At 55.7% G+C, this 20,506-nt stretch overlaps 10 protein-coding genes across 10 annotated transcripts in view; 4 read left to right on the forward strand and 6 right to left on the reverse strand.

Moving 5' to 3' along the window:
• Window positions 1–761, forward strand: part of VTJ04DRAFT_840 (uncharacterized protein) — a gene marked incomplete at both ends in the record, with an annotated part of 6,062 nt that extends 5,301 nt beyond the window's left edge. The window contains one exon of the mRNA XM_069366833.1: window positions 726–761. Coding sequence (XP_069223449.1) covers window positions 726–761 — 36 coding nt within the window. The remainder of the gene's footprint in view (window positions 1–725) is intronic.
• A 173-nt stretch (window positions 762–934) lies between these two features.
• On the reverse strand, window positions 935–2,728 carry VTJ04DRAFT_841 (uncharacterized protein; the record flags this gene model as incomplete). Its single annotated transcript, XM_069366844.1, has 2 exons — window positions 935–2,524; window positions 2,588–2,728. The coding sequence occupies 2 exons, from the start codon at window positions 2,726–2,728 to the stop codon at window positions 935–937; spliced, it is 1,731 nt and encodes a 576-aa protein (XP_069223450.1).
• A 1,230-nt stretch (window positions 2,729–3,958) lies between these two features.
• On the forward strand, window positions 3,959–6,120 carry VTJ04DRAFT_842 (uncharacterized protein; the record flags this gene model as incomplete). Its single annotated transcript, XM_069366855.1, has 3 exons — window positions 3,959–5,193; window positions 5,252–5,354; window positions 5,419–6,120. 3 exons carry the CDS (start codon window positions 3,959–3,961, stop codon window positions 6,118–6,120), a joined length of 2,040 nt encoding a protein of 679 aa, XP_069223451.1.
• A 147-nt stretch (window positions 6,121–6,267) lies between these two features.
• On the reverse strand, window positions 6,268–6,750 carry VTJ04DRAFT_843 (uncharacterized protein; the record flags this gene model as incomplete). Its single annotated transcript, XM_069366866.1, has 1 exon — window positions 6,268–6,750. The coding sequence occupies one exon, from the start codon at window positions 6,748–6,750 to the stop codon at window positions 6,268–6,270; it is 483 nt and encodes a 160-aa protein (XP_069223452.1).
• Window positions 6,751–7,215: 465 nt separating this feature from the next.
• On the reverse strand, window positions 7,216–9,932 carry VTJ04DRAFT_844 (uncharacterized protein; the record flags this gene model as incomplete). The annotated part of the gene is made up of 4 exons (XM_069366877.1): window positions 7,216–7,467; window positions 7,534–7,615; window positions 7,680–9,705; window positions 9,788–9,932. The coding sequence occupies 4 exons, from the start codon at window positions 9,930–9,932 to the stop codon at window positions 7,216–7,218; spliced, it is 2,505 nt and encodes an 834-aa protein (XP_069223453.1).
• Window positions 9,933–10,379: 447 nt separating this feature from the next.
• Window positions 10,380–11,149, forward strand: VTJ04DRAFT_845 (uncharacterized protein; the record flags this gene model as incomplete). The annotated part of the gene is made up of 2 exons (XM_069366888.1): window positions 10,380–10,464; window positions 10,581–11,149. 2 exons carry the CDS (start codon window positions 10,380–10,382, stop codon window positions 11,147–11,149), a joined length of 654 nt encoding a protein of 217 aa, XP_069223454.1.
• A 349-nt stretch (window positions 11,150–11,498) lies between these two features.
• VTJ04DRAFT_846 (uncharacterized protein) lies at window positions 11,499–13,069 on the reverse strand (the record flags this gene model as incomplete). The annotated part of the gene is made up of 2 exons (XM_069366899.1): window positions 11,499–12,411; window positions 12,477–13,069. 2 exons carry the CDS (start codon window positions 13,067–13,069, stop codon window positions 11,499–11,501), a joined length of 1,506 nt encoding a protein of 501 aa, XP_069223455.1.
• Window positions 13,070–13,193: 124 nt separating this feature from the next.
• Window positions 13,194–14,249, forward strand: VTJ04DRAFT_847 (uncharacterized protein; the record flags this gene model as incomplete). The annotated part of the gene is made up of 2 exons (XM_069366910.1): window positions 13,194–13,354; window positions 14,162–14,249. 2 exons carry the CDS (start codon window positions 13,194–13,196, stop codon window positions 14,247–14,249), a joined length of 249 nt encoding a protein of 82 aa, XP_069223456.1.
• Window positions 14,250–14,291: 42 nt separating this feature from the next.
• On the reverse strand, window positions 14,292–17,132 carry VTJ04DRAFT_848 (uncharacterized protein; the record flags this gene model as incomplete). Its single annotated transcript, XM_069366921.1, has 4 exons — window positions 14,292–16,055; window positions 16,117–16,565; window positions 16,633–16,960; window positions 17,019–17,132. 4 exons carry the CDS (start codon window positions 17,130–17,132, stop codon window positions 14,292–14,294), a joined length of 2,655 nt encoding a protein of 884 aa, XP_069223457.1.
• A 983-nt stretch (window positions 17,133–18,115) lies between these two features.
• Window positions 18,116–20,102, reverse strand: VTJ04DRAFT_849 (uncharacterized protein; the record flags this gene model as incomplete). The annotated part of the gene is made up of 3 exons (XM_069366932.1): window positions 18,116–19,243; window positions 19,631–19,862; window positions 19,924–20,102. 3 exons carry the CDS (start codon window positions 20,100–20,102, stop codon window positions 18,116–18,118), a joined length of 1,539 nt encoding a protein of 512 aa, XP_069223458.1.
• Window positions 20,103–20,506: the final 404 nt, after the last annotated feature.

The raw sequence follows: 20,506 nt of genomic DNA on the forward strand, positions 1-20,506 counted from the left end.
AGGCAGGTTGGGAGAGACACACAGGGAAAATCAGTACATGTCAGAAATCCATAGATTCATAGGGAGTGTGTTAAGTTCCTCTAGATCCAGCCCATGACCGTGGACGGCAAAGACAAACACTCAAGGCAAATCCTCTCCGTGAGGCCAGAAGTGAAGTCATGAACAAGCTTGCCTTGACCCTTTCTGGAGATGCGGACTTAGAACGCTCAGATGAAGCGTAAGGATTGAGGCTTAAGGACGTGGGTTCTCCAATGTTGAGGGACTGCTGCCCCAAGGAGTCTCACACTACTAGGGAACAACAGGTAAGATGACCTTCAACTGTAGTTGGGCTTACCTGTACCTAATCTCAGACTGACAAGAAGAGTACCAGTACTCATCCATCGAACTTTTAGGAACCACGAGCCCTTCACCGAGTTCATTCAGACGCTGGGTATATTTGGAAGAGATGGACCATATGAAATAGATACAGTAGTTGTTAGGTTACGGGGAGCAAGCCGACACCTCTCAGCAGAACTTGCAGATACTGCGCAGCTTCTGTGAGTGTTTTTGTGGACTTTTTGTGACATCAGGTATGTAAGGATCCCAAGCCATCAGATGGGTATCATCAAGTGGAAACATGCTGTCCATATTCATTGGACAGGGGAGACACAACAGCTTGCTTGAGTGGCACAGGGAGGCTGGCATATTTTGTGCTGCGGAGTTGATGTATTCGTTGTCGTTCCCAGACAAAAGTACCTTCCACATTGGAACCCCTCCTCTAACCATTCCCAATCGATAATCATGGCCCATCTACATACCGGAAGAGTATCGCTACACATTACACATCAAACTCCCCCACCATTTCCCATTCCTTTTGTCGTCTTTTGTACATGCGAGTGGCAAGGCTCGGCCGTTTGTCGAATCCCACAAAGCATCGCCTATTCTATCAACACCCTCACTGCCTGCCCAGCTTCCACTGGTAAATGACATCCTGAATCTGATCCCACGACAACTCTGCCGTCCTGACACCATGGGCAGTGGCCTCCTGCAGGACAACCGTCGGAGCGCCGCTGCCCTTGCCCTTGTTCTGGACCATGCCCCCGACAACCATGGTAGCGACGCGGCGCAAATCCTCGACCGTGAGAGCGTTGATACGGCGAGTCATCTCACGTACGGGGATCTTGCGACCGTGGACCTGGACCTGGCGACCCAGATCCTCGAGCTCGACCATGCGGCTCTCGAGGTTCATGAGCAGGTTGCTGCGCAGCTGGTTCTTTGCGCGGGCGACCTCGATCGGGTTCAGGGCCGCGTAGCCGCTGGCTTCGGTCAGGGCGTGCAGCTCGCGGCACATGACCTGCAGCATGGCGAGGGTGCGGCCGGGGTAGCACGAGGCGGCGATGCCGAACAGGCCCGAGTCGGTGTACGAGTGGTTGAAGGCGACGCACGACTCGACCCAGCCGTGCTGGTTGAGCACGTTGGTGTAGAGTCGCGAGTACATGCCCTTGCCGGGTCCGCCGGCTGAGAAGGAGCCGCCACCGCCGAGGAGGGTCTGAAGGGTCGCGAGGGCGTAGATATCTTCAGACGAGATGGGGAGGCCTTCGAAGGCGAGTTGGATGTGGGTGAAGGTAGGGAGGTTAGGGTTGAGCGGAGGTGGCTGAGGAGGGAGAGAAAGGAATCCGCCCGTATAGTGGGCTGGACGAGTAAGGTCCTCGGGTGAGACATTGATGGACCGGGAGCCCGATGAGCCCGTGCTAGACAGGCTCTTGAGGAATGGAATCTTCGAAAGAAGGCCAGAGGAGTCGGAAGAAGAAGAGGAGATACTGGAGGCGTCACTGTCCGAGCTAGACGCTTCTGATTCTTGTGATGTTTCGGACCCTGCTTGTGAAGGCTCTGGGGATTGTGATGGTGACCTCTCCATGCTGCCAAAGTGCTTCTCAGCCAGCTTGACAGCCTCCTCGTGGGGAACACCGGCAAAGGCTACAACAATGCGCTCAGGGCGATAGAAGGCATTGCGGTAGGCCTGGATGACATCCCGGTCGATGTATGGTAACCTGTCCTGAGGGCAGAGCAGGGGATTGCCCAGAGTGTTGTCCTTGAAGGCGGCCGTGTGGACCAACTCGGGCAAGATGAGCTCGGGCTTGGACCAAATCTCGCGCACTTCGTACTCGGCGGTTTCGAGTTGCTGAGCAATCTCCTCGTCGGTGAGCTTGGGGCTCCGGATGGTCTCGGCGAGCAATTCGACAGTGGTTGGGATGGCCGAATTGAAGGTGGCAGCCTGGTACATCATGGACTCCCGGGATGAGGCGCACTGAATGTTTCCACCGAGCTTCTCGACAGTTTCTAGCATCTCGTCGGCAGTGCGGAACTCTGTGGATTTAAAGGCTAGGCGGTCCATGATGTGGCTGGCGCCGCGAAGTGCGTCGTTCTCGTAGCGGGAGCCGGCATCGATGTAGACGCCGACGCCGGAGAAGGCATCGGGCAGGTCTTCAGAGGCCACGCGGATGCCATTGGGGAGAACTGTAATGCGGTCTCGCTCGGTGGGCTCCTATGGCGGGGTTAGCCCAGGTCTTCTTTTTTTGACAAGCATCTCTTCCCGTCCTGCTCCCACCTTTGGCGCCGGCGGTGGTGCGCGGACTCGTATAGCTCCTCGAGACCTCGCTGTCGTTGTGGAAAATGAGGAGCGAGGTGTTCGGAGGGACCGGGGCCAAGACTGGGCGAGCAGCCGGGCCGGCCGACAGGATCTCAGCATATTGACGGAGGGATATCGGCGGTCCGGGGCGGCAACCTAGCTGGTGCAGGGTGCTGCCGCGTAAATTATCGGAGCGCCGGGGACATGCACCAGGCGACAGTGAGGTGCGATGTGGTTGATATGGAGGAGATTGAGTTGGTGGTGGGATGCATGCAAAATGCCATTGTCAAACTTCCAAAACCGAGAGGTGCAGTCCAAGGTGGGCTTATCGATAAGAAAAAAGCCTCCCCTCCAGGCCCGTTGTGTTCTCACGTTCTCTTTTGCCCATGGCCCGGGGCGCCCGGGGAAGGCCGACTCCGCTGTGCGCCATATGATCCACTTCGCCTCCCGCTTGCAGTTTTCCATGTGCCAAGTTCATCGCCTGAAGTCTCTCCCCTCTTTTCTCATCAAGGACCAGGACATAACAAGCCGAAGGACTTTTCTGCTCACTGAGGGCGGTGAGTGACTTTTAAGGACTCGGCCAGCCTAGACCCATGATGGACTTTTGGACATGACAGTACTTACTCCGTCAGCCATTCAGAGTTCTGGAATCTGCAGTGTTCGAGGCGAGGGCAAAGCGACGGATGAGTGTCCGTACTGTCCAGGCTGTTAGGTTCCATTGCTACCGATTAAGGGGATGCATCAGATTTCAGGCTTACTTCTGCATTCACCTGATCTGCCCAAAGAACACCATGGTCAGCTTTGATTCCAGATTCTAAGGAACTTACCAAAGTAGCTCTACGTCTCGACTCCTGCATTTTTTGCATTGTTATTTTTATTTTTATTATTTTTATCCCTTGAAGAATCCGATCCTCCCTGCCCTGTCGTCTGCGACTCCAGACTGCCGGACCGCGCCGTGTTGCCGTGTTGTCTTGTGCCACCCCTCAAGATTCGCGAGGCTTCTGTGTCGGCGGCGGCGTGTTCCTGTTGGCCGTTTCAGCGGCCACTGCAGCAGCCAAAAGCGACCAAAAGCAGCCAAAGCAAGTCAGGGGATCAGGCTCCCCCCAAAAGACCCAAAAGACACCCTGCAGTTACACCACCACCTGCCACCACCCCCATCTTTTCCCTCCCCGACAGCAGACTCCCGTCCCCGGCTGTCGACAGATCCTCGACCACCCCAGCCTAGCCGACAGACAGCTACCTTACCCAAATAAAAACACCCCATACTTTGCCCATCCTCCCCGGCGTCGTGTGAAGCTCTCTCCGGATAACCACAGACCGCCGCAACCTGAACGTCCTTGACCGTCGTCAATGTTTACACAACCCTCGCCCGCATCCCAAGGGCCTGGAAACCTTGGCGTGTCGCCTGTTACCACGACCCCCGCGTCGTCAACACCGCCTTCGAGAAGTAGCCGCCTGCGAGGTCTGTCGTACTTGCGCAACTACACCCACACGCACATTCTGTCTCGCGATTCCAGCTCGTCCAGTTCCCACGCCCAGTCTGCAGGCACCACAGCAGCAGCAGCAGCAGCAACAGCAGCAACAACAACACCCGCGTCAGGCTTGACATCGCCAACCACATCTGCCCCGGCGTCGACAACCCCATCGCCTGCCCCCGCTACCGTCATCTCGCCCACCAACCCGTGGTTCGCTGCTCTACGCAACAGCGCGAGCCACGGCTCCAGTTCAAGCCACAAGGACAACAACAGCAACAACAACAATAACAATACTAACAATACCCACTCCAACACCAGCGATCCGTCTGCCGCCGGCTCCACCTCCGACGCCAACCCTTCCTCGTCCAGTCGAACGAACCGCTTCTCCAACCTTGTACCCACCCTCACCCACCCCCTTGGTCTGTCCAGTTCCTCGGCCAGTTCAAAGACACATTCCGGACACACAACGCAGCCACCAGCCGGGACACCGGCAGACACCAGGCCGGCCGAACCTCTCGCCGCCTCGCCCTTCGCCAACTCTTCTGCCCCACCCGCCAGACCCGACGCCGCCGCCTCGTCTCCGGCCACCGCCGACATGACCCGCACTCGTTCTGGTACGGGCGACGCTACCTCCAGCAGCACCCCCAACATGGAGAACTTGCCGTCGATTCGGTTCAGCACCTTCTACGACCCTCGTGCCACCCGGCCGTCGCTCAAGTTTGCCCCCATCTCGCGCACTCTCCCCACCGGCAAGGAAGTCATCCGTGTTGGCCGTTACTCGGAGCGAGATAACCAGCAAAATGTCCCACCAAACACACCATCGGCGGCCCCTGTGGGCTTCAAGAGCAAGGTTGTCAGCCGAAGGCACTGCGAGTTCTGGTTCGAGGACGGCCGGTGGTACATCAAGGACGTCAAGAGCAGCTCGGGCACCTTCCTCAACCACATCCGTCTCAGTCCTCCAGGGACTGAATCCAAGCCGTTCCCGGTGAACGATGGCGACATTGTTCAGCTCGGCATTGACTTTAAGGGTGGCGAGGAGATGATCTTCCGTTGCGTCAAGATGCGGCTGGAGCTCAATCGTGGCTGGCAAAACAAACTCAACACATTCAAGTAAGTTGATCACACGTATAGTCCTATGAACGAAACAGATGGCTGACCTTCTCACTAGCATGGCCACGCATAAGAGACTTAGGAATATGGCCGCCGGTGCGAACGGCGAGTCAAGCTCATCATATTCGCAGGACTGCTCAATATGTCTTAACAGCATTGCGGTATGTTCCCCAGTCATGTCTCCCCGCATGACCAACATACAGGTCACTAACCCCACTCTCTCAGCCATGTCAATGTCTCTTCGTCGCTCCCTGCTCGCATACATGGCACTACAAATGCATTCGCGCCCTGTTGACCTCGCCATCCTACCCAATCTTCATGTGTCCGAACTGCCGTGCCACAGCAGATCTCGAAGCCGAGGTTGAAGACCCTGAAGACTGGGGACAGCAACTCGAAGACGACCCACCCGCCACATCTCAACAGCAGCCACAAGCGCCTGCCCCGACTGACTCCAACCCTGGCGTCCCTGACCGCCCCGAACGCCGTAGCTCCATCACCGTCTCCCGTAACGCCTCTCAACCTCAACCGCAACAGCAACCATCCAACGTCCCCGACGTCACCATGCTCAACGGGCCCTCCTCTCCCAACCATCCCGGCGCAGCCGCCACCACCTCAGACCATTCCCTGAACCACACCGTCTCCAACCCCGTGCCTATCCCCTCTCACCCCGCCTCTTCCTCCTCCGCCGCCGCCGGTGGTGCTGCCGCCTCTGCTGCTGCCCACCAACGCGCAGACGGCGGCCGCGCCCGCACCCCCTCGCCCACGGGCGGTCCGAACGCCCTCATAATGTCGGGCATGGGACACGAGGGCCCAATCACGCCGAGGAATGACGCCGGTCCGTGGGTGTTTGACGGGAGCGGGATCCGGCTGAGCTCGGAAGGGCCGAGGCCAAGTCAGGGCGGGGATGGAGGTGGTGGGTTTTCTTGAGCGCTGAGTTGGAGGTGTGGAGGTGGAATGAATGGTTTGGGGCTTGTTATGTCCGGGAGGGGAGGGGGATGGATGATATTGATTATGTTCTGATGCCGAAATGTTATGGGGGTGAGGACGTGTGGTTGAGAGGGTGGAAACAGTGGTTTACAGCTGGAGAATGTCGTGTGGAATCGGAGAGGGAGGGATGGTTTGGCTTTGTTTATGGTGGTTCAGAGAGTCCGTGGAGGGGGTGATAAACTTGGTGAGGAGGAGAGCGTCGTGGTGGTGGTGGTCGACTCCAGCATTCCATATGTTTTTCATCCATCTTATGCTCTCGGTCGTTGTGTTGTGTTGTGTTATGTTGTGTTTTGCTGTGTTGTGTTTGCTTTGCTCGTCCGTTGGTTTTGCTCTCTGTGGTCGCTCTCTCTGTCTCTGTTGCTTTGTTATTGTTGCTGCTGTCGTTTCTGTTGTCTTTGTTGTCGTCTTGTTTGTGCTTCTCGCTCTCTCTCTCTCTGCTCTCTGCTGTTGTGTCTTTGCTTTGTTTCGGTTAGGTATCATGTCGCTGGCCGGACGACCCCCGCGCCGGCCAAAGTCCTGTTCGTTTTGCTCATTCACATCCGTCATATCCCCAGCATCAGGGTAGTTCATGTAGCCTTCTTTTGTTATACGCCCATGACATGACGATTGGTACCGGGGGGGGGGGGGGAGGAGAGATTGGACGGAGTCCGGGGTTGGTGGAGTTGGAGGAGCTGGTCGAATTTCTTTTTTTTTTAGGTAGTCTAACTGGAACATTGGTAGTTGCTTTTTACTGTTTTTTTACGTTGGTGGTGATGGTTTCGGTGCAGGGCAGCGAGTGAGTTTCCTGATAGACAGTCTTGTTTGGTGTCTTACGAGGAGGTCCATAGGGGCTGGAGGAGACCTTCCAAGCTTAACCACGGTTCGGTCTATCCAACTTCAGTTACGTCAAAGCAGGCAACATACGCAATGAGCTTAGACCTAGACAGTTGAGCAAGCGATGATCAACAAGCATTAACTATCTGGTTGTGTATCAAGGTATCATCGACCTCCAAAAATCCCAAGTCCCATGAAATCTCCGTTCCTTGGACTCCCACCTCACCTCTTAAAAACCGTCAACCCCAACCTTTCAATCTCCCTGCCCTCTGTCGTATTCCTCCCAGCAGCCTCCAGCAGTCTAGCCCACGCCTCGGCGTCCTTGATCTTGACCGCCTCCTCGGCAGCCTTGACGCGCAATCCACACTTCTCGTACATGGTCACGGCCTGGCCTGGCTCGAGGCCTTGACATTTGGGGATGAACATTGCAGCGAGGCGGGGGTTGCCGGCTTGGAGGATTTGGGTGTAGAAGGGCTTTTTCGTCAAGGTTAGCCTTAATTTGTGTACCATATATATGGAGGAAGAGGGAATACGCCGTACCAGCCAGCCGATAGGGCTCTTTTTTTGCTTCGAAATCTCCTCGAGCTCGTTCCAATCGCGCTTTGCGACGAGTGCTTGGAGTCTGACGCCAGCCGTGGTTAGTAACAACAGAATTGCATCACCTGGAAAAGGAGGATCAAACATACCGAATCCACCAAGCCACCTTATCAGGAACCTTGAACTCATTCTGAATCTTCTTCGCCTTGCCATGATAGCCAAGACGAATCAACTTAAACATGGTCTCGTGCACCGAGAGCCCGGTAAAATTGTCTGTCAAGTCCCGGTCAAACGTCTCCTGCATGCGCAGCAGCGCCGTAGCCTCCTTGAGCGCTCCCAACTCAAAGGCATGCTCCTTGGCGTTGTCCGCGAGCAGCTTCGCAGCGAGGACAAGCTTGTCACTAGCAGTCCTGTTCTCGGGCTGGCGGAGAGCTTCGCGGATGAAGACGGCCGCGCCATCCACGCGGCGATCGTCTTGGTAGTACATGTCTTTGAGCAGTGTGGTGTCCTCTCGACCGTCTCCGTCGCCCCTCCGGGCAGCCGCCTCCACCAAGGCTGTGGCGGTGGGCCGGCTGTTGATGACGCGGAAGAAGCCTGCCAAGGGCAGTTTCCTCTTCAGTTGGTGCAGGACAAAGTAGATGAGATCCGTGTCGCCGCTCTCAATGGCTTTATCCAAAGCAAGCTCGTCCTCCTCCATGCTCAGCAGCAAGGGCACCTGCCGACCAGCGCGCGGCTCGTGGTTCAGAAGCTCGGTAGCAAGACGGCCCCGTCCCTCATCATATGCAGCCCGCGCTATCGTCTCAAACGAGATTCCTGGTTTCCCAGAGAGCTTCTCCACGATCTTCCGACAGATCGTGTCATCATCCTCGGAGCCGAGGCGGACTTTGGAACAAGCCCAGTGAACGTAGATTTTGTCTGTTGGAAGGCGTAGATACGAGGCGATGCGGAGAGCTAGAAGGTATTCGTGACGATGCAAGAGGCGGGTGATGAGACCTGACGGTGAGAGACGGAGGTATTGTTCGTAAGACAACGGCAAACCGACCTCGTAGAAACGGACGGCGTTGAGAACCCTCAGGGTCTCGCACATGTCCACAAAGTCGTCGCTGTTGTAAATGTCAAGCACCGACTTGCCGAAAGAGGCGGCTTTGAGCAGTTGCTTCTGCCAATGCACGCTGAACTCTTGACCGGCCGCACTGATACATGTATCTACCGCCTCGACGAGATGAGGGCGGATGAGCTGGATGTTATCATCGGCCTTCGGAGACTGCATTTCGAGCTGTTCCACAGCGTCCAGCAGGATGGATGCCGGAGAGTCAGCGCCCAAGCGGAACACCTCCTCGGTAACATCCGGGACTCTTTGGAGAAAGTCGCATGTATCATTGGCCAATATCCTGACTCCGTCGTAGTCTGGAATCACATGTATCCGGCCGCTGTCGTAGATGAAGGTAGCCAGCGCACCACTCGGACCAACCAGGTGAACCTCATCCTCCCAAGCGATGACAACAGCGTCATTGCCACACCATTCGAAGTATTTCGGTGGGATTTTCGACCTTGAGTCGTGTTCGCTCAGACGGTTTTGGAAGTCGCTGGTGATGACATGGGCCTTGCCGGTTGCGGTATACAGGCCGACGAAGCGGCCGTTGGGAGAGACGGCGATATGGGTAAAGGGGCCGATGTCGAGGTAGCGGTCCTCACACTCGCTCGCGTCGCAGACGTAGATGGTCTGATTGATGCTAAGGAGAACCTCGACGGAACGCGACAGGGTATAGGCGGGCGGGATGATGTTCCACGAGTGGATTTCGCCATCTGGGGGCTGGGCCAGCAGCTTGGGGCGGGGCTCATCGTATGAAGAGACATGTATTAACGCGTTGTTGTTGAGGAGGGCGACGAAGCCATGGGCGTAGAAGCGGCATGACCGGACGTGGGCTTCCTCAGCGCCATTGCCCAGGGAGAACTGGGTGAATTCGCCCTGGAGATCGTAGTAACAGCGAACGGTACCATCGGCGGTGACTACGAGCAGTTTCTCGTCTTCGGACCATCCCAGACCTTTGATGGGTCCTTGATCCCAGTTGATGCGACGGATGAGCTTGCCGGCGCAGCTGTAGATGTCGATGGATGGCTTCGAGGGCCGGGTGGGTTGGTAAGCAATCAACTTGTCGTCGTCGCGGTACAGTGCTGTCCTACTATCAGAGTCATGTCGTCGCCAACGGGCATCAATAACTCAGGGGGGTTGGGTGTCAGGCGCAACTGCACTCACCGACTGCACCGCCGTAGGGAGCTCCAGCAACATGGAAGTGGTCAAGGTCCAGGTCCTGGTCGAAGACCTGCGTGTACAGTTGAATCTTTCGGTAGAAGCGCTCACCAAGCTGCTCCCAGCCTGCCGTGGGATGCGCAGCGTCCATTGTGTGTCATGTCCTCATGCTGGACCCTGGGTCAGCTGGGAGTGGATGAAAGGATGTTTGGAGAAGCACACGCACGACGCAAGCTTGGAGCTTGGTGTTTGGCAACCTGCAGCTCCAAGCGCAGGTGGTTCAGCGTCCAGCGAGGTTCAGCGACGCTGCATGAGACAGCGACAGGGGTCGCCCTCCACAGGGAATCCCGCACCGCCCAGTGGAACCCACATGGAACGGGCCTGGGGACGGTGACCCCGCACTGAGGTGACGAGCAGGGCGGGCGTCCTGCTGATTGCGGGGCACAAGAACAACAGCTCGCAGCCGAAAGTGAGAGGCTGTTGTATCACACCGTATTGACCTAGCCGGGCTGCAATATCAAGCTGTTTTTCAGTCCAAAATCTATCTCCTGTCCTTGGTCCCAAGTGCTTAGTCTCCCAGAAAGTTATCATCACCATCATGGCCGACTGGAAGCAAGAATATATTGAGGGCATTCTCAATGCCGAGCAACAGCACAATGTCAACCGAGAATTCATCGTGGCTTGTGAGTCTCCTAGGTGCCCTCCGCTTCTCAAAACCACATAGACCACAACCTTGAGAAAAGTCCTGTGTCAATACGAGCCATGGAATTAGACTAATGCCTACTGCCACCTCCTCCAGACTCCCAACTTCTCGACCGTGTCTCGGTCCTTGAGGCCGAGAATGCCTCCCTCCGCACCCAACTCCAGGCAGCGCAGTCCGCCTCCTCCAGCCAACCCCCAGCCTCCGGGAAGAAACCCTCGCACGTTCCTCCATCCCCTGGCCCTCAGCCTACCGATGATGACACCACCCAGCTGATCGCCCGTTTGCGGCTTGACCTCGCCGAAGCCCTCCGCTCCCAAAACCAGTTCCAACACCGTCTCCAAGTCGCCGAGGAAGAACTCACTCGACTCCGGGCCAAGACCACAGCAGACTCCAAGGCGCTACGCGAACTGACGGCGGAGCGCAAACTCCTCGCCACCAAGCTGCGCGATCGGGAGGAGGAGCTTCGGGTCAAGAGCAAGCTAGTGGCGGACGTGCAGGACGAACTGGCGGTGCTCAACATGCAACTAGATATTGTGGAGAAGAAACGTGCCGAGAAGGAGGCCGAGAACAAGCAGCTTGTGGAGCGCTACATGCGGCGGGTCGATCAGGAGGTCGAGGCCCTGAATATGGCAAACGAACCGTTGTTCAAGAACAAGAAGCGCTAAAGGGGCGACCGCAAGATTGGAAGCAGTGTTGAAGAGAAAAGAAGGATGCTATGGGATATCTCTAAATTGCTGCTGCTGGAGCTTACAACTCGCCCCGGGTATCCGGCATGGTACGTACATAATCGACACTTCGCCTCCCCCTTGCCAACCCAACCCCTGGTCAGGAGGTCTGCCCTCCTAGAACCCAGACACAGAGTCTATCAACAAAAACAATCCCGCTGGATAAAACTGCGCTCAACCGTCCTTGCAGACAACCAAGCCTTCAACAACCGGTTACTCCATACACCTAGTCAACCAAACACGCAGCCTCCCGCTGACAACTTATACCACCAGGGTATCTTATCTTACCTCACTTCCTCGTCGAAATACAGAACGTTCCGCCGGCACCCGTCCAGCTGACGTAGCCCTCCGGGTACGTCAAGTGCTCGACCTCGAGGATGGTCGAGGCGACATCGTTCTCGGCGATCTTGTTGTCGTGGACAAACGTCTTGAGCGACACAATCTTGCAGCCGACCTTAAGGTCCAGGAACATGTTGACGAGGTTGTCGTTGAGCTGCGCTGTGAAGGCCTGGTTGTTGACAAGCACGACATCAGCCCGCTTGAGAGCCTCCAACGTCCGCTCGTTCTTGCGGAAGTCGCCGCGTTCCAGGTACGCAGGGCCAGGCTTAATGCCCCAGAGACGACACCGCTCGGCGAACTCCTTCTTTTGCGCATCGGCCAGGTTGCACGCGTTCTCCATCACCTCGCAGCCCCAGCTCTCACAGCCTCGCTCGAGTGCCGCCTGAAGAGTCACGCTGCCAGCACCAGAGCCAAGGTCAACAAACACCTTGTCAGAGCTCAGCTTGGTGCGGTCGAAGATGTCGGTAACGAACGGGTGCAGCAGCTCGCCATAAACGTTGTCGGTTCCGTTTTCGTACTTGGTTAGAAGATCGACCTTCGGGGCGACGGTCCGGTCGTACACCTGGTCCAGGATGAACTCAACCAACTCCGGCGGGATTCCATGCATGGTATCGATATTCCGGGCGATGACGCCTTGTTCCTGGAGCGCGAGAAGCCGTTCATTGTACTCCTCCAGGGCCTTCTTGAACCCGCGCCCGTCTTGGGTGTTCTTGCTCTTCTCCAGCCGCCGGTAGATGCCGGTGTCTTGGTCGAGGAACGGTTTCGCCTGCTCGTCGGTGAGGTATGTCGATGCTACGAATCGCACCACCTTCATGATATCGAGGGCTCCGTCGATCTTATCTTTGCCCCAGACCAATTCGTACCTGGAATCCAGACTCGTGTCAGTCTCTGCGCACGGACACAACCATCAAGGATCGAATTTACTTACCGCTCCATATACTTCGACCCGGGATATCTCAACTCAACCCCCACCTCATCCCGCCCCAGGTTCATGACAGGCTGGCACTTATCTTTCAACGACGCGACATCGGCCGCGTGTACGATGTTCGGCTTCTTGTCCTCACCCTTCCCACTCCACATCCGCGGATGCCGCAGCCGCCGGTCAGGATCCTCCACCGTGCGCGACCGCTTGCGCCGCTTGCTGGGGTCCAACCGCTCGCGCCAGTCATCATCGTCGTCAGACCCTGGCTCGGAATCGCTCAGGAACGCAGCAGGGCTAGCTCTCGCGCTGGTCGTTGGCGCCCGACGCTTGCGGGCGGGCGGAGGCGAAGTGGAGGCCGTGGTGGTGCGGTCGGGTGAGGCGGACGGTTTACGCTCTGCGCGGACATGAGGGGGAATCGGAGAGGCGCGGGGAGTGCTGCGCGCGCTCCCGCCGGACGGAGGCTGGAGAGAGGAGGCGCGCACCGCCTTGGCTGGGGCGTCCCGGGCCACAGGCTTGGGAGCCTTCGGTTCGGCTGGCTCTCGGATCTTGCGGACCTCTGTTTTAACTCGGAATTTGGATTTTTGGTTGAATATGCTCATTCTTGCTGGTGCTGGCCGGGGATAGAGTCGGTGAGTCGTGGATGTGAAGTGGGTTTCGGATGGAAGAGAGGGATGACAAGATCAGACGGTGGTCGAGTGGTCGAGTGTACTCGTCGGGGAAAAAATGCGCAGGTCCAAGATCGGTCGTCTCGTGACACTAGCCGGTCAGTTGGTCCAAGACTTGCTGAACTTCGCTATCAATAACAGTTGTAAGGGTCGTAGGCCGGGTGTGACTATGCGATGGGGTGACGCGTTCCTCCGCGAGCGCGACGGAAAGCGGATCGGGTCTGCGCTGTAACGTGGAATGTCAAGGGCCCCGGGACGAGGTCCAATACGACGAAAATGATGGCCTGCTGCTGGGAAACCAAACAAAACAAAGAATTAACAGGACCTAGGTTCAACGACGAGTGGCATGTGCGGCGTTTGAAAGAGTGAGCGCGCCAAAGTAAGTCTTCGAGGTCGAGAGGAAGATCAAAGACGAGGCTTGGGTTGCGCGGGGTTCGAGACAGGACGAAGTGGACGACGTCCAGGTCCCCAGAAGTCGATCCTGCGGGAAGGTCGAAAGCCGGGCGCAGGTTCCGTCTTCTCTGCTGAACGCCTTTGCTGCGCTTTCTTGGCATGGCTTGCTCGCGGCTTGGCAGTCACGACTGACAGCAGACAAATCTGCAGCGCCTTGTCCCGAAAAGTACGGCGTATTGGACCTGACGGGCAACCTTCCTACCTAGGTACCTGATCTCAAGCTTTGAATTCCAAGGTTCCCTTTTCTTCCGTGCCAATTTCCAGTTTCCAAGTTCGCCCCTTGAAGATTCTTCAGCCTCGCATTGGCAACAGGCTCCCGGATATATCACGTGACACTGCGCCAGATTTCCGGGGCTTCGGTGAATGAAACTCGGCTAGCCCGGTATTTCCATATCTGGTTAGCCTCGTGCAAGGGGGCAGCTTTCCAGGTTTCTTGAGTTTGGATGAACACAACTTGCAGAACATGGCAAACAACACAAGAGCAAACAGCAAACAATCACATTGTGTGAGTCCCCTAAGGAAGATAGCAGTGAACTCCAATATCAAGATGCACTAAACTTAGGAATTCCACAGTGTAGGCAACAATACAGTGGAAAATAATCCGACATTAAACGTTACTTCAAATTACCCAGCCATCTACCATTATATCATTCCCTCATGAACAATCTCCCATATATCCCTCCATGACATCATCCACTACCCCTTACCACACAGCCCTCGTCGTCGGATCAAAGGCTGGCTGCTGCGCCTGGAATCCTTCGTTGAGATTCGGCTTCTTCAGAGCACTCTCTTCACCATAGATGTCATTGTTCCCATCGACAACAGCCCCGCTGTCCTTCCTCAGATGTTGATGCTGTCCCTGGCCATAGAATTTCTCCTCCTCCTGCTTCTCCTGGCCATTGAAATTCGCCTTCTTCGCGGACGTCGACGAAAGCACTCTCTCGTGAGTCTTCGACACAATTCTCGGGGCGGGCGGCACGTCCTTGCTCGGCGCCGCTGAGCCGATCGAGAAGACGGGGCTCTCCCACTTGTCGCCCTCGCGCGCGCTCGCGCGGAGATCGGTCGCCTTGTCGGCGATGCCGCCCGGCAGCTTGACGTTGGGGAAGATGCTTTCCTCGCGGGTGACAGCGTAGTTGACCTTGCGTCCCGCTTGCGCGGACGCGGCAGCGGCTTGGGCCTTCTTGCCGCGAAGAAGAACTTGGCGCTGGATGGCGGCCGCGTAACGACGGTAGGCGTTTGGCGGGCGCACGGGTTCTTCGCCGGGCTGCCGGCGGCGGGAGTACGCGGCCTGCTTGGTGCGGTCGGCTTCCTGCTTGATGTCGTAGATCAGGGAGTCGAGTTGGCCGGCTTGGTCGCGGATGGTCTTTTCCAGGGCGCGTTCGAGGGCAGGGCGGAGCATGCGCATGAACAAGGGCTTCATCACGCTGAAGAGGAGCTTGTGCTGCGACTTGATGAGCTTGACTTGCAGGTTGTGAATCGTGACGTCCACCTTGTCGACCTGGAAGAAAGAGGTCTTTGGCTTCTTGTCGGCCTCATCCGCAGAAGAGGAGAGACGCAGGCGGAAGGTGAAGCCCTCGCCAGCCAGCAGCAGATTGGCAACGCCGGTGTCGCTGATGGAAGGGAATCCGCGCTTGCGCTTGATGTAGTAGCTGACGTCGCGCAGATCCAGTTGGATGCCGGAGACATGGATGTCGAGTGAATGCCGTTGGCGGCTGGTGGCGTCCCTGCGACCGAAGCGCATGTAGTTCTCGCTGGCGATCTCGAGCACATTTGGCATGAAGTTGTCGCTCTCGAGCACGATGTTGTCGATGACGGCATCGACGTCGGCGTCCGAATATTCAATGCGCGGCAACGGCACGTAGGCGACATGCTGGATGGCGCTCGGGAGGATGACGCGCGTCAGGTCCTTGACAAGATGTGGCTTGAATGTGGTCTTGCCATTCTCGTCGTTGCCCAGTCTCGTGAAGAGCTTGGTCAACGATGCCGCGAAAGCCTTGTTCTGAGGGTCTTGGTCGAACTGGTCCGCCAAGAACCGGATCTCGTCCACGACGCGATCCGTATGATGACGGTAACGCTCGCGAAGCAAGTAACGGCCTTCATCGTACAGACCGCCCCACTCGATGTTAGACTCATCCTCCAGGATGAATCCTTGCTCCTCGAAGCACCGGCGGATGTAGGCATGAAGATCCTTAAACCACTGCTTGAGACGGGGGTCACGGTCGGCATCGTCGTAGATGGCACGGATTGACCGCCAGAGATCACTGGTCGACGTTCCGTTGGCGAAGCGCTCAATCAGGGTCCTAAGATCGCGTTCCGCCTGTGCCAACGACGAGTGGGCGTCTTTAACGGTGTCAGTGCCGCCGCGAGCTAGCTGCGTAGCATGGTCGCCATATTGCTCGGCGAGGTCAAAAAGGGTCCGGATAGCCCGAGAATAATCCGGATGTTGCTGGCATTCGAGGATCATTTTCTGTGGTTGATTAGTTTTATGATCGACACATAGTTGCGTGGGCAAGAGGGCTGTCGCGTACCTTGAGTCGCCAGACAATCTGCTCCCGGCGTTCCTGTGGCATCTTGCGGTTGAAGTACTCGCGGGCTCGCTCCCGATACTCCTGGATGCGGGCCTTGGTCTGCTCCTTCGTCTCATTGTCGACGTTCTTGGCCACATTCTGCTTCACCGCGTCCTTGGAGACAGCCGCAGTGTTTGCCACGCCATGGGTGTCCAAAGGTGCGTCAGCAGGAGCCTGAGAGGTGCCTTGTTGGGCCGCAAGCTTGATATCCTGCCTAGGATCGCCCTTGTAATACTCGTGGAACTTCCCCCTGGCCTTATCCTTGGACAAGTCGGGCGCTTCGTACCAAACGTTGTCCTCCGCAGGGCGGTCAACCTGTTGGAGGTCTTCCTGGCTGGGCCGAATAGTTGACGCGACCTGAAGAGCCGCGTCACCGGCCATGTCGCGAAGGAGGATGGTAGCATCATTGACTGGGTCATGTCAGTTCATACTCAAACTTTAGGATGGGACATTGTCCCGGGAGTTGCGACCACATACGGAGTTTCCGGAACTGGCCATTCGTGATGATCAAGGTGCCCAGGGTGCGCAGACCCTCGAGGGCCTGGTTGCCGTGTTGTTGGGCTTGCTCCTTCTTGACCGGGGCATTGGGCGCAGACAATTTCTTGGGGTCAAAGTGTTGGGTCTGCCAGATGAAATCTTGCAGCAAGTTGCCATCGTTCTTGGACAGCAACAAGTTCTTTGCTTGCGTGACGACCTCCCGGAAGTCCTTGACGAGCTCCTGGCCCTCGGTCGACAGCTTCCCAGATGAATCTGAGAGTGCCTTAGACTCGAGGAAGCTGTTTAGGGCAACATCGATTTGGCGATTCTAAATGAGTTGTCAATGGCTATGTCGCATATGGACATGAGAAAAAGAGGACGCGTACCGATGGGATCTTGCCCGCCTTGAATGCGGTTATGATACCATAAATCTGGAGTTTCCGATCCACATCCGCTGCCCTCTGTTGGACATCCACGGGTTTGTTGACGTTTGGCGCCATGCTGGCGATGGAAGGTTGGTTAGTTGTTGTAATTGTCTCGATGACACGTGCTTGATGTGGCCTGAGGTGGTGATCTTGGCAGATAACTTCGGTGAGCTATGTACAACACAGACGACAAATGAAGCCGGGGATGCTTGATGAGTGTTGAGAATGGCTATTGCGATTATTGTATCTTCAACACTCGACAGAGTATTTTAGATGCGAGAAGTTGGTTAAAAATAATGAAAATGCCCCCCAAGGACCGCTAAACCTCCGTTTATACCCTGATCACTGCACAGCCGCAGCGCTTGTAACCCCTGGAAATGATGACGTTGCGGCTGCCTGTGTAACAACCTTCACCAGGGCATTCGACAACCCATTGCGTCACAAAATCATTTCCTGACTTTCATCTCACCAATTAGTTGGCCACGATGATGATCGATTCCCATTGAGCTTGGCTTCAACCCCCAGTTAACCCAATCTTGAAGGTGTTCAAGATGTCATCCTGGAAAACAAATGTGCATGACGTCAGGGACACGGCAGACGACCCACTGCTCAAGTGTAAAACCTTGGACAAACCCGGCAAGTGTTCAAAGACAGACAAATAAACCTATGCCTGGAATTGCTGTCAATCAAGAACCAAGTGTCAGGTAAATCCGTGTTTGTTCCTGTCAAGGAGGGTGGCATGCGTATGAACATCATCCTGGGCAGTATCTGGGTGACTTGGCATCTGGTGGCATCTGGTGATGAAACAACTAAAATCCATACTGCAAGTGAACAACACCTCACACGGAAGGGTGAAACCTGGCTTTAATTCCTAGGTAGTCAACTAAGTCCATCCATGTGTGATGGTTGCGAATATAACGCACCAAGCTCTCCTTTCGAGACCCTCCCTGATTGCCACAGAACGCTTCGACTCCAACATCACAAATACATGCACATCAACAAACATACAACTACACGAGACATAAAGCCGATACCCTGACCTTATTCTCATCCCCGGCTCACAGTCGTTTCCGCGGCTGCCTTCTGGTCACCCTCTTCTCCTCTGCCTCCTTGGTTTTCGGTGGCTCCCTTTTCTTCACACCTGCAGCTCGCCGTTTCGAAGAAATTTTGCGCGACGATCGCTTAACCAAGTCTTCATGATGCTTTCCTTTGCTGGCCTCCTGGGCTGCTTTCTCCTTGAGAGCGGCAATCCGAGCACTTCGGCGAAGGGGTGCGGCATCGTTTCGTGTCTCGAACTTCTTGGCTTTGGTTGACGATCGAAGGACTCTTATCGCCCTCTCCAATTGTGGCTCGCTGCTTTCTGCCAGTGCATCACCTGACTTAGAAAGCTCCTGGAGCTCATGTGTTGAACGCGTTGTCCTTTGAGGGGGGCTTGTCGACCTCTCAGAGTTGTGATCCAGTTTTCTCATTTTGTTGCCCGGTTGTTCCACATCTTCTGAGTCGTCGTTTCGAGCCCGCTTGCGGCCTGACTGCATCGTTGGTGAGTCATTGGATATTGGCGACACTCCGGGTGTGTCTTGTAAATGTGGCCCAGAACCGGCTATGTCTTCTTTCTGTGCACCAGGCTTGTCCACCACAGCAACTGAATCCTTCTCGTCCTGTGCCGCATCTTTCTGACTTAACTCGGTCATCTCCTTTTCGACCAAGGGGACTTGATCAAGTGCCCATTGTGCCTTCGCCTGTTCCGCCTCCGTCTCCCGCTTAGCACTGTGGTATTTGTTGTGGATCGAGGAAAACTTGCGGATGTGATCACACCGCTTCCTCACAGCTTCAGCAGCTTGAATAGCACGCTGAAGGTAAGCCGTCGCTTGCTTAAGCGCGGCGTTCTGACATGGTGTCTTCTCTGCCTCAGCAACCATTGCTTTCCCTGATTCCACGGCTCTCTCCCGCATCGCCAGCTGATCTCCGAGGGCGAATACGAAGAACGGATCGCTAACCGACTCGGGAGTCTCTCCTGGAAGAAGCACGCCTGAGTCCAAGAGCTCTGCGAGAGCGGCGTCGTACTGTGGCCGAAGCTTCTCCAGCTTTTTTGCGGCCTTGTCGTAATTCCAGTACTCAAAATTGAGATACTCGATGCATGTCGTTAAAGGATCCTGATCCTTAGGCTCCTTATCAAGAGTAACGGACTGTGAGAAACCATGGTGATGCAAGCGAGCGTGCAAGGCCTCTTTGTAAGCTGGAAACCTGTCATCATCTTTCATTCGTCCCACCCCATCCTCAACGTAGCGGTAATGTTCCCAGGTTCTTCTTCGAGTGAGAATTTCGACTCTGAACGCCCGTCGCTCCTCGGTTGGCGTGTTACATCTGATGCCATAAAGCTTTTCGAGGCGCTCATCGTCTCTATGTGACTCCTCGAGATCGATCTGGATATCCAGCGGACCTCGATTATCTCGTTGCCATCTTCGAAACCTTTCCCAGCGGTCATGTTGTTTATGAAAAACAGTCCAATCCGTCTCGTCATTGCCCATCCAGCAACGTAGTATGTCGTGGTACTCTCCGGGATTTGCGGCAACTTGATCGTACAGGTGTATCGGGTACCAGGGTCGGCCGCCATCAGATATAAGGTACTCATACGACAGAGTTTCCAAGGTTCTTGTGCCTTCCTTTTCATCTGGCGTGGTAACATATGACGGCTGGCCCGAAACTTGGGGTGTCCGGGGCTTCGCCATTGCTTCAAGAAGACGCGCATTGACTTGGTTGAGATCAATGGGAGTCGACTTGGACTTGGATGACTGATACCAGTCACTGTGATTCCATGGAGTTAGGCATTTTGTAGGATGGGACTTTGTGGAAAGGTTTAACTCACTAAACTCTCTGCCGGGCCTTCTCGCGATCTTTTGGTGGCAGTTTGACCAAGCTTCGAAGATCGAGAACCATAGTCCCTTGCTCTGATGAAAACAATTCACGCATGAAACTCTCAAACTCGGAATCGGGCAACATGAGAAGATCCGAGGCGTGAAATCTTGGTTGCTGAGTTGGCTCCATGTTGAACGCTGTGATTTATGACAATGATGTGGGCTAGAGAGTTGGTCAGAAAGTCTTGTGGAATATAAGATGGGTGTGTCCAGGGTGCCAACTAGGTGTCAAGATGTTAGAGGATTAACACAGCCAATTCCGTTAAATTGTCGTAGAGTTCTGAATCGTGTCGTTATTTCTCGAACCCGCCAACGAGTCCCTGAGTTGGTAGGCAGGTAGATGAATAAACCATGAACTGGAACATGTGAACAAGGTGTCTGGGTGCCCGTAAAGGGAACAAACTCACTTACACGGGGTACGTACCCTTCAGACGATGCAGGGTGGTGCCCTGCAGCCCTACCAACTGGTAGCGGCGTTGTGGGGCACCGGCAAGGAGCAGGACTGGACCCACCAAGAGTGCCCCGCTTGCCCTG

This window comes from Mycothermus thermophilus (assembly GCF_041956435.1).
Source record: "Mycothermus thermophilus strain CBS 625.91 unplaced genomic scaffold VTJ04scaffold_1, whole genome shotgun sequence".
Lineage (NCBI taxonomy): Eukaryota > Fungi > Ascomycota > Sordariomycetes > Sordariales > Chaetomiaceae > Mycothermus > Mycothermus thermophilus.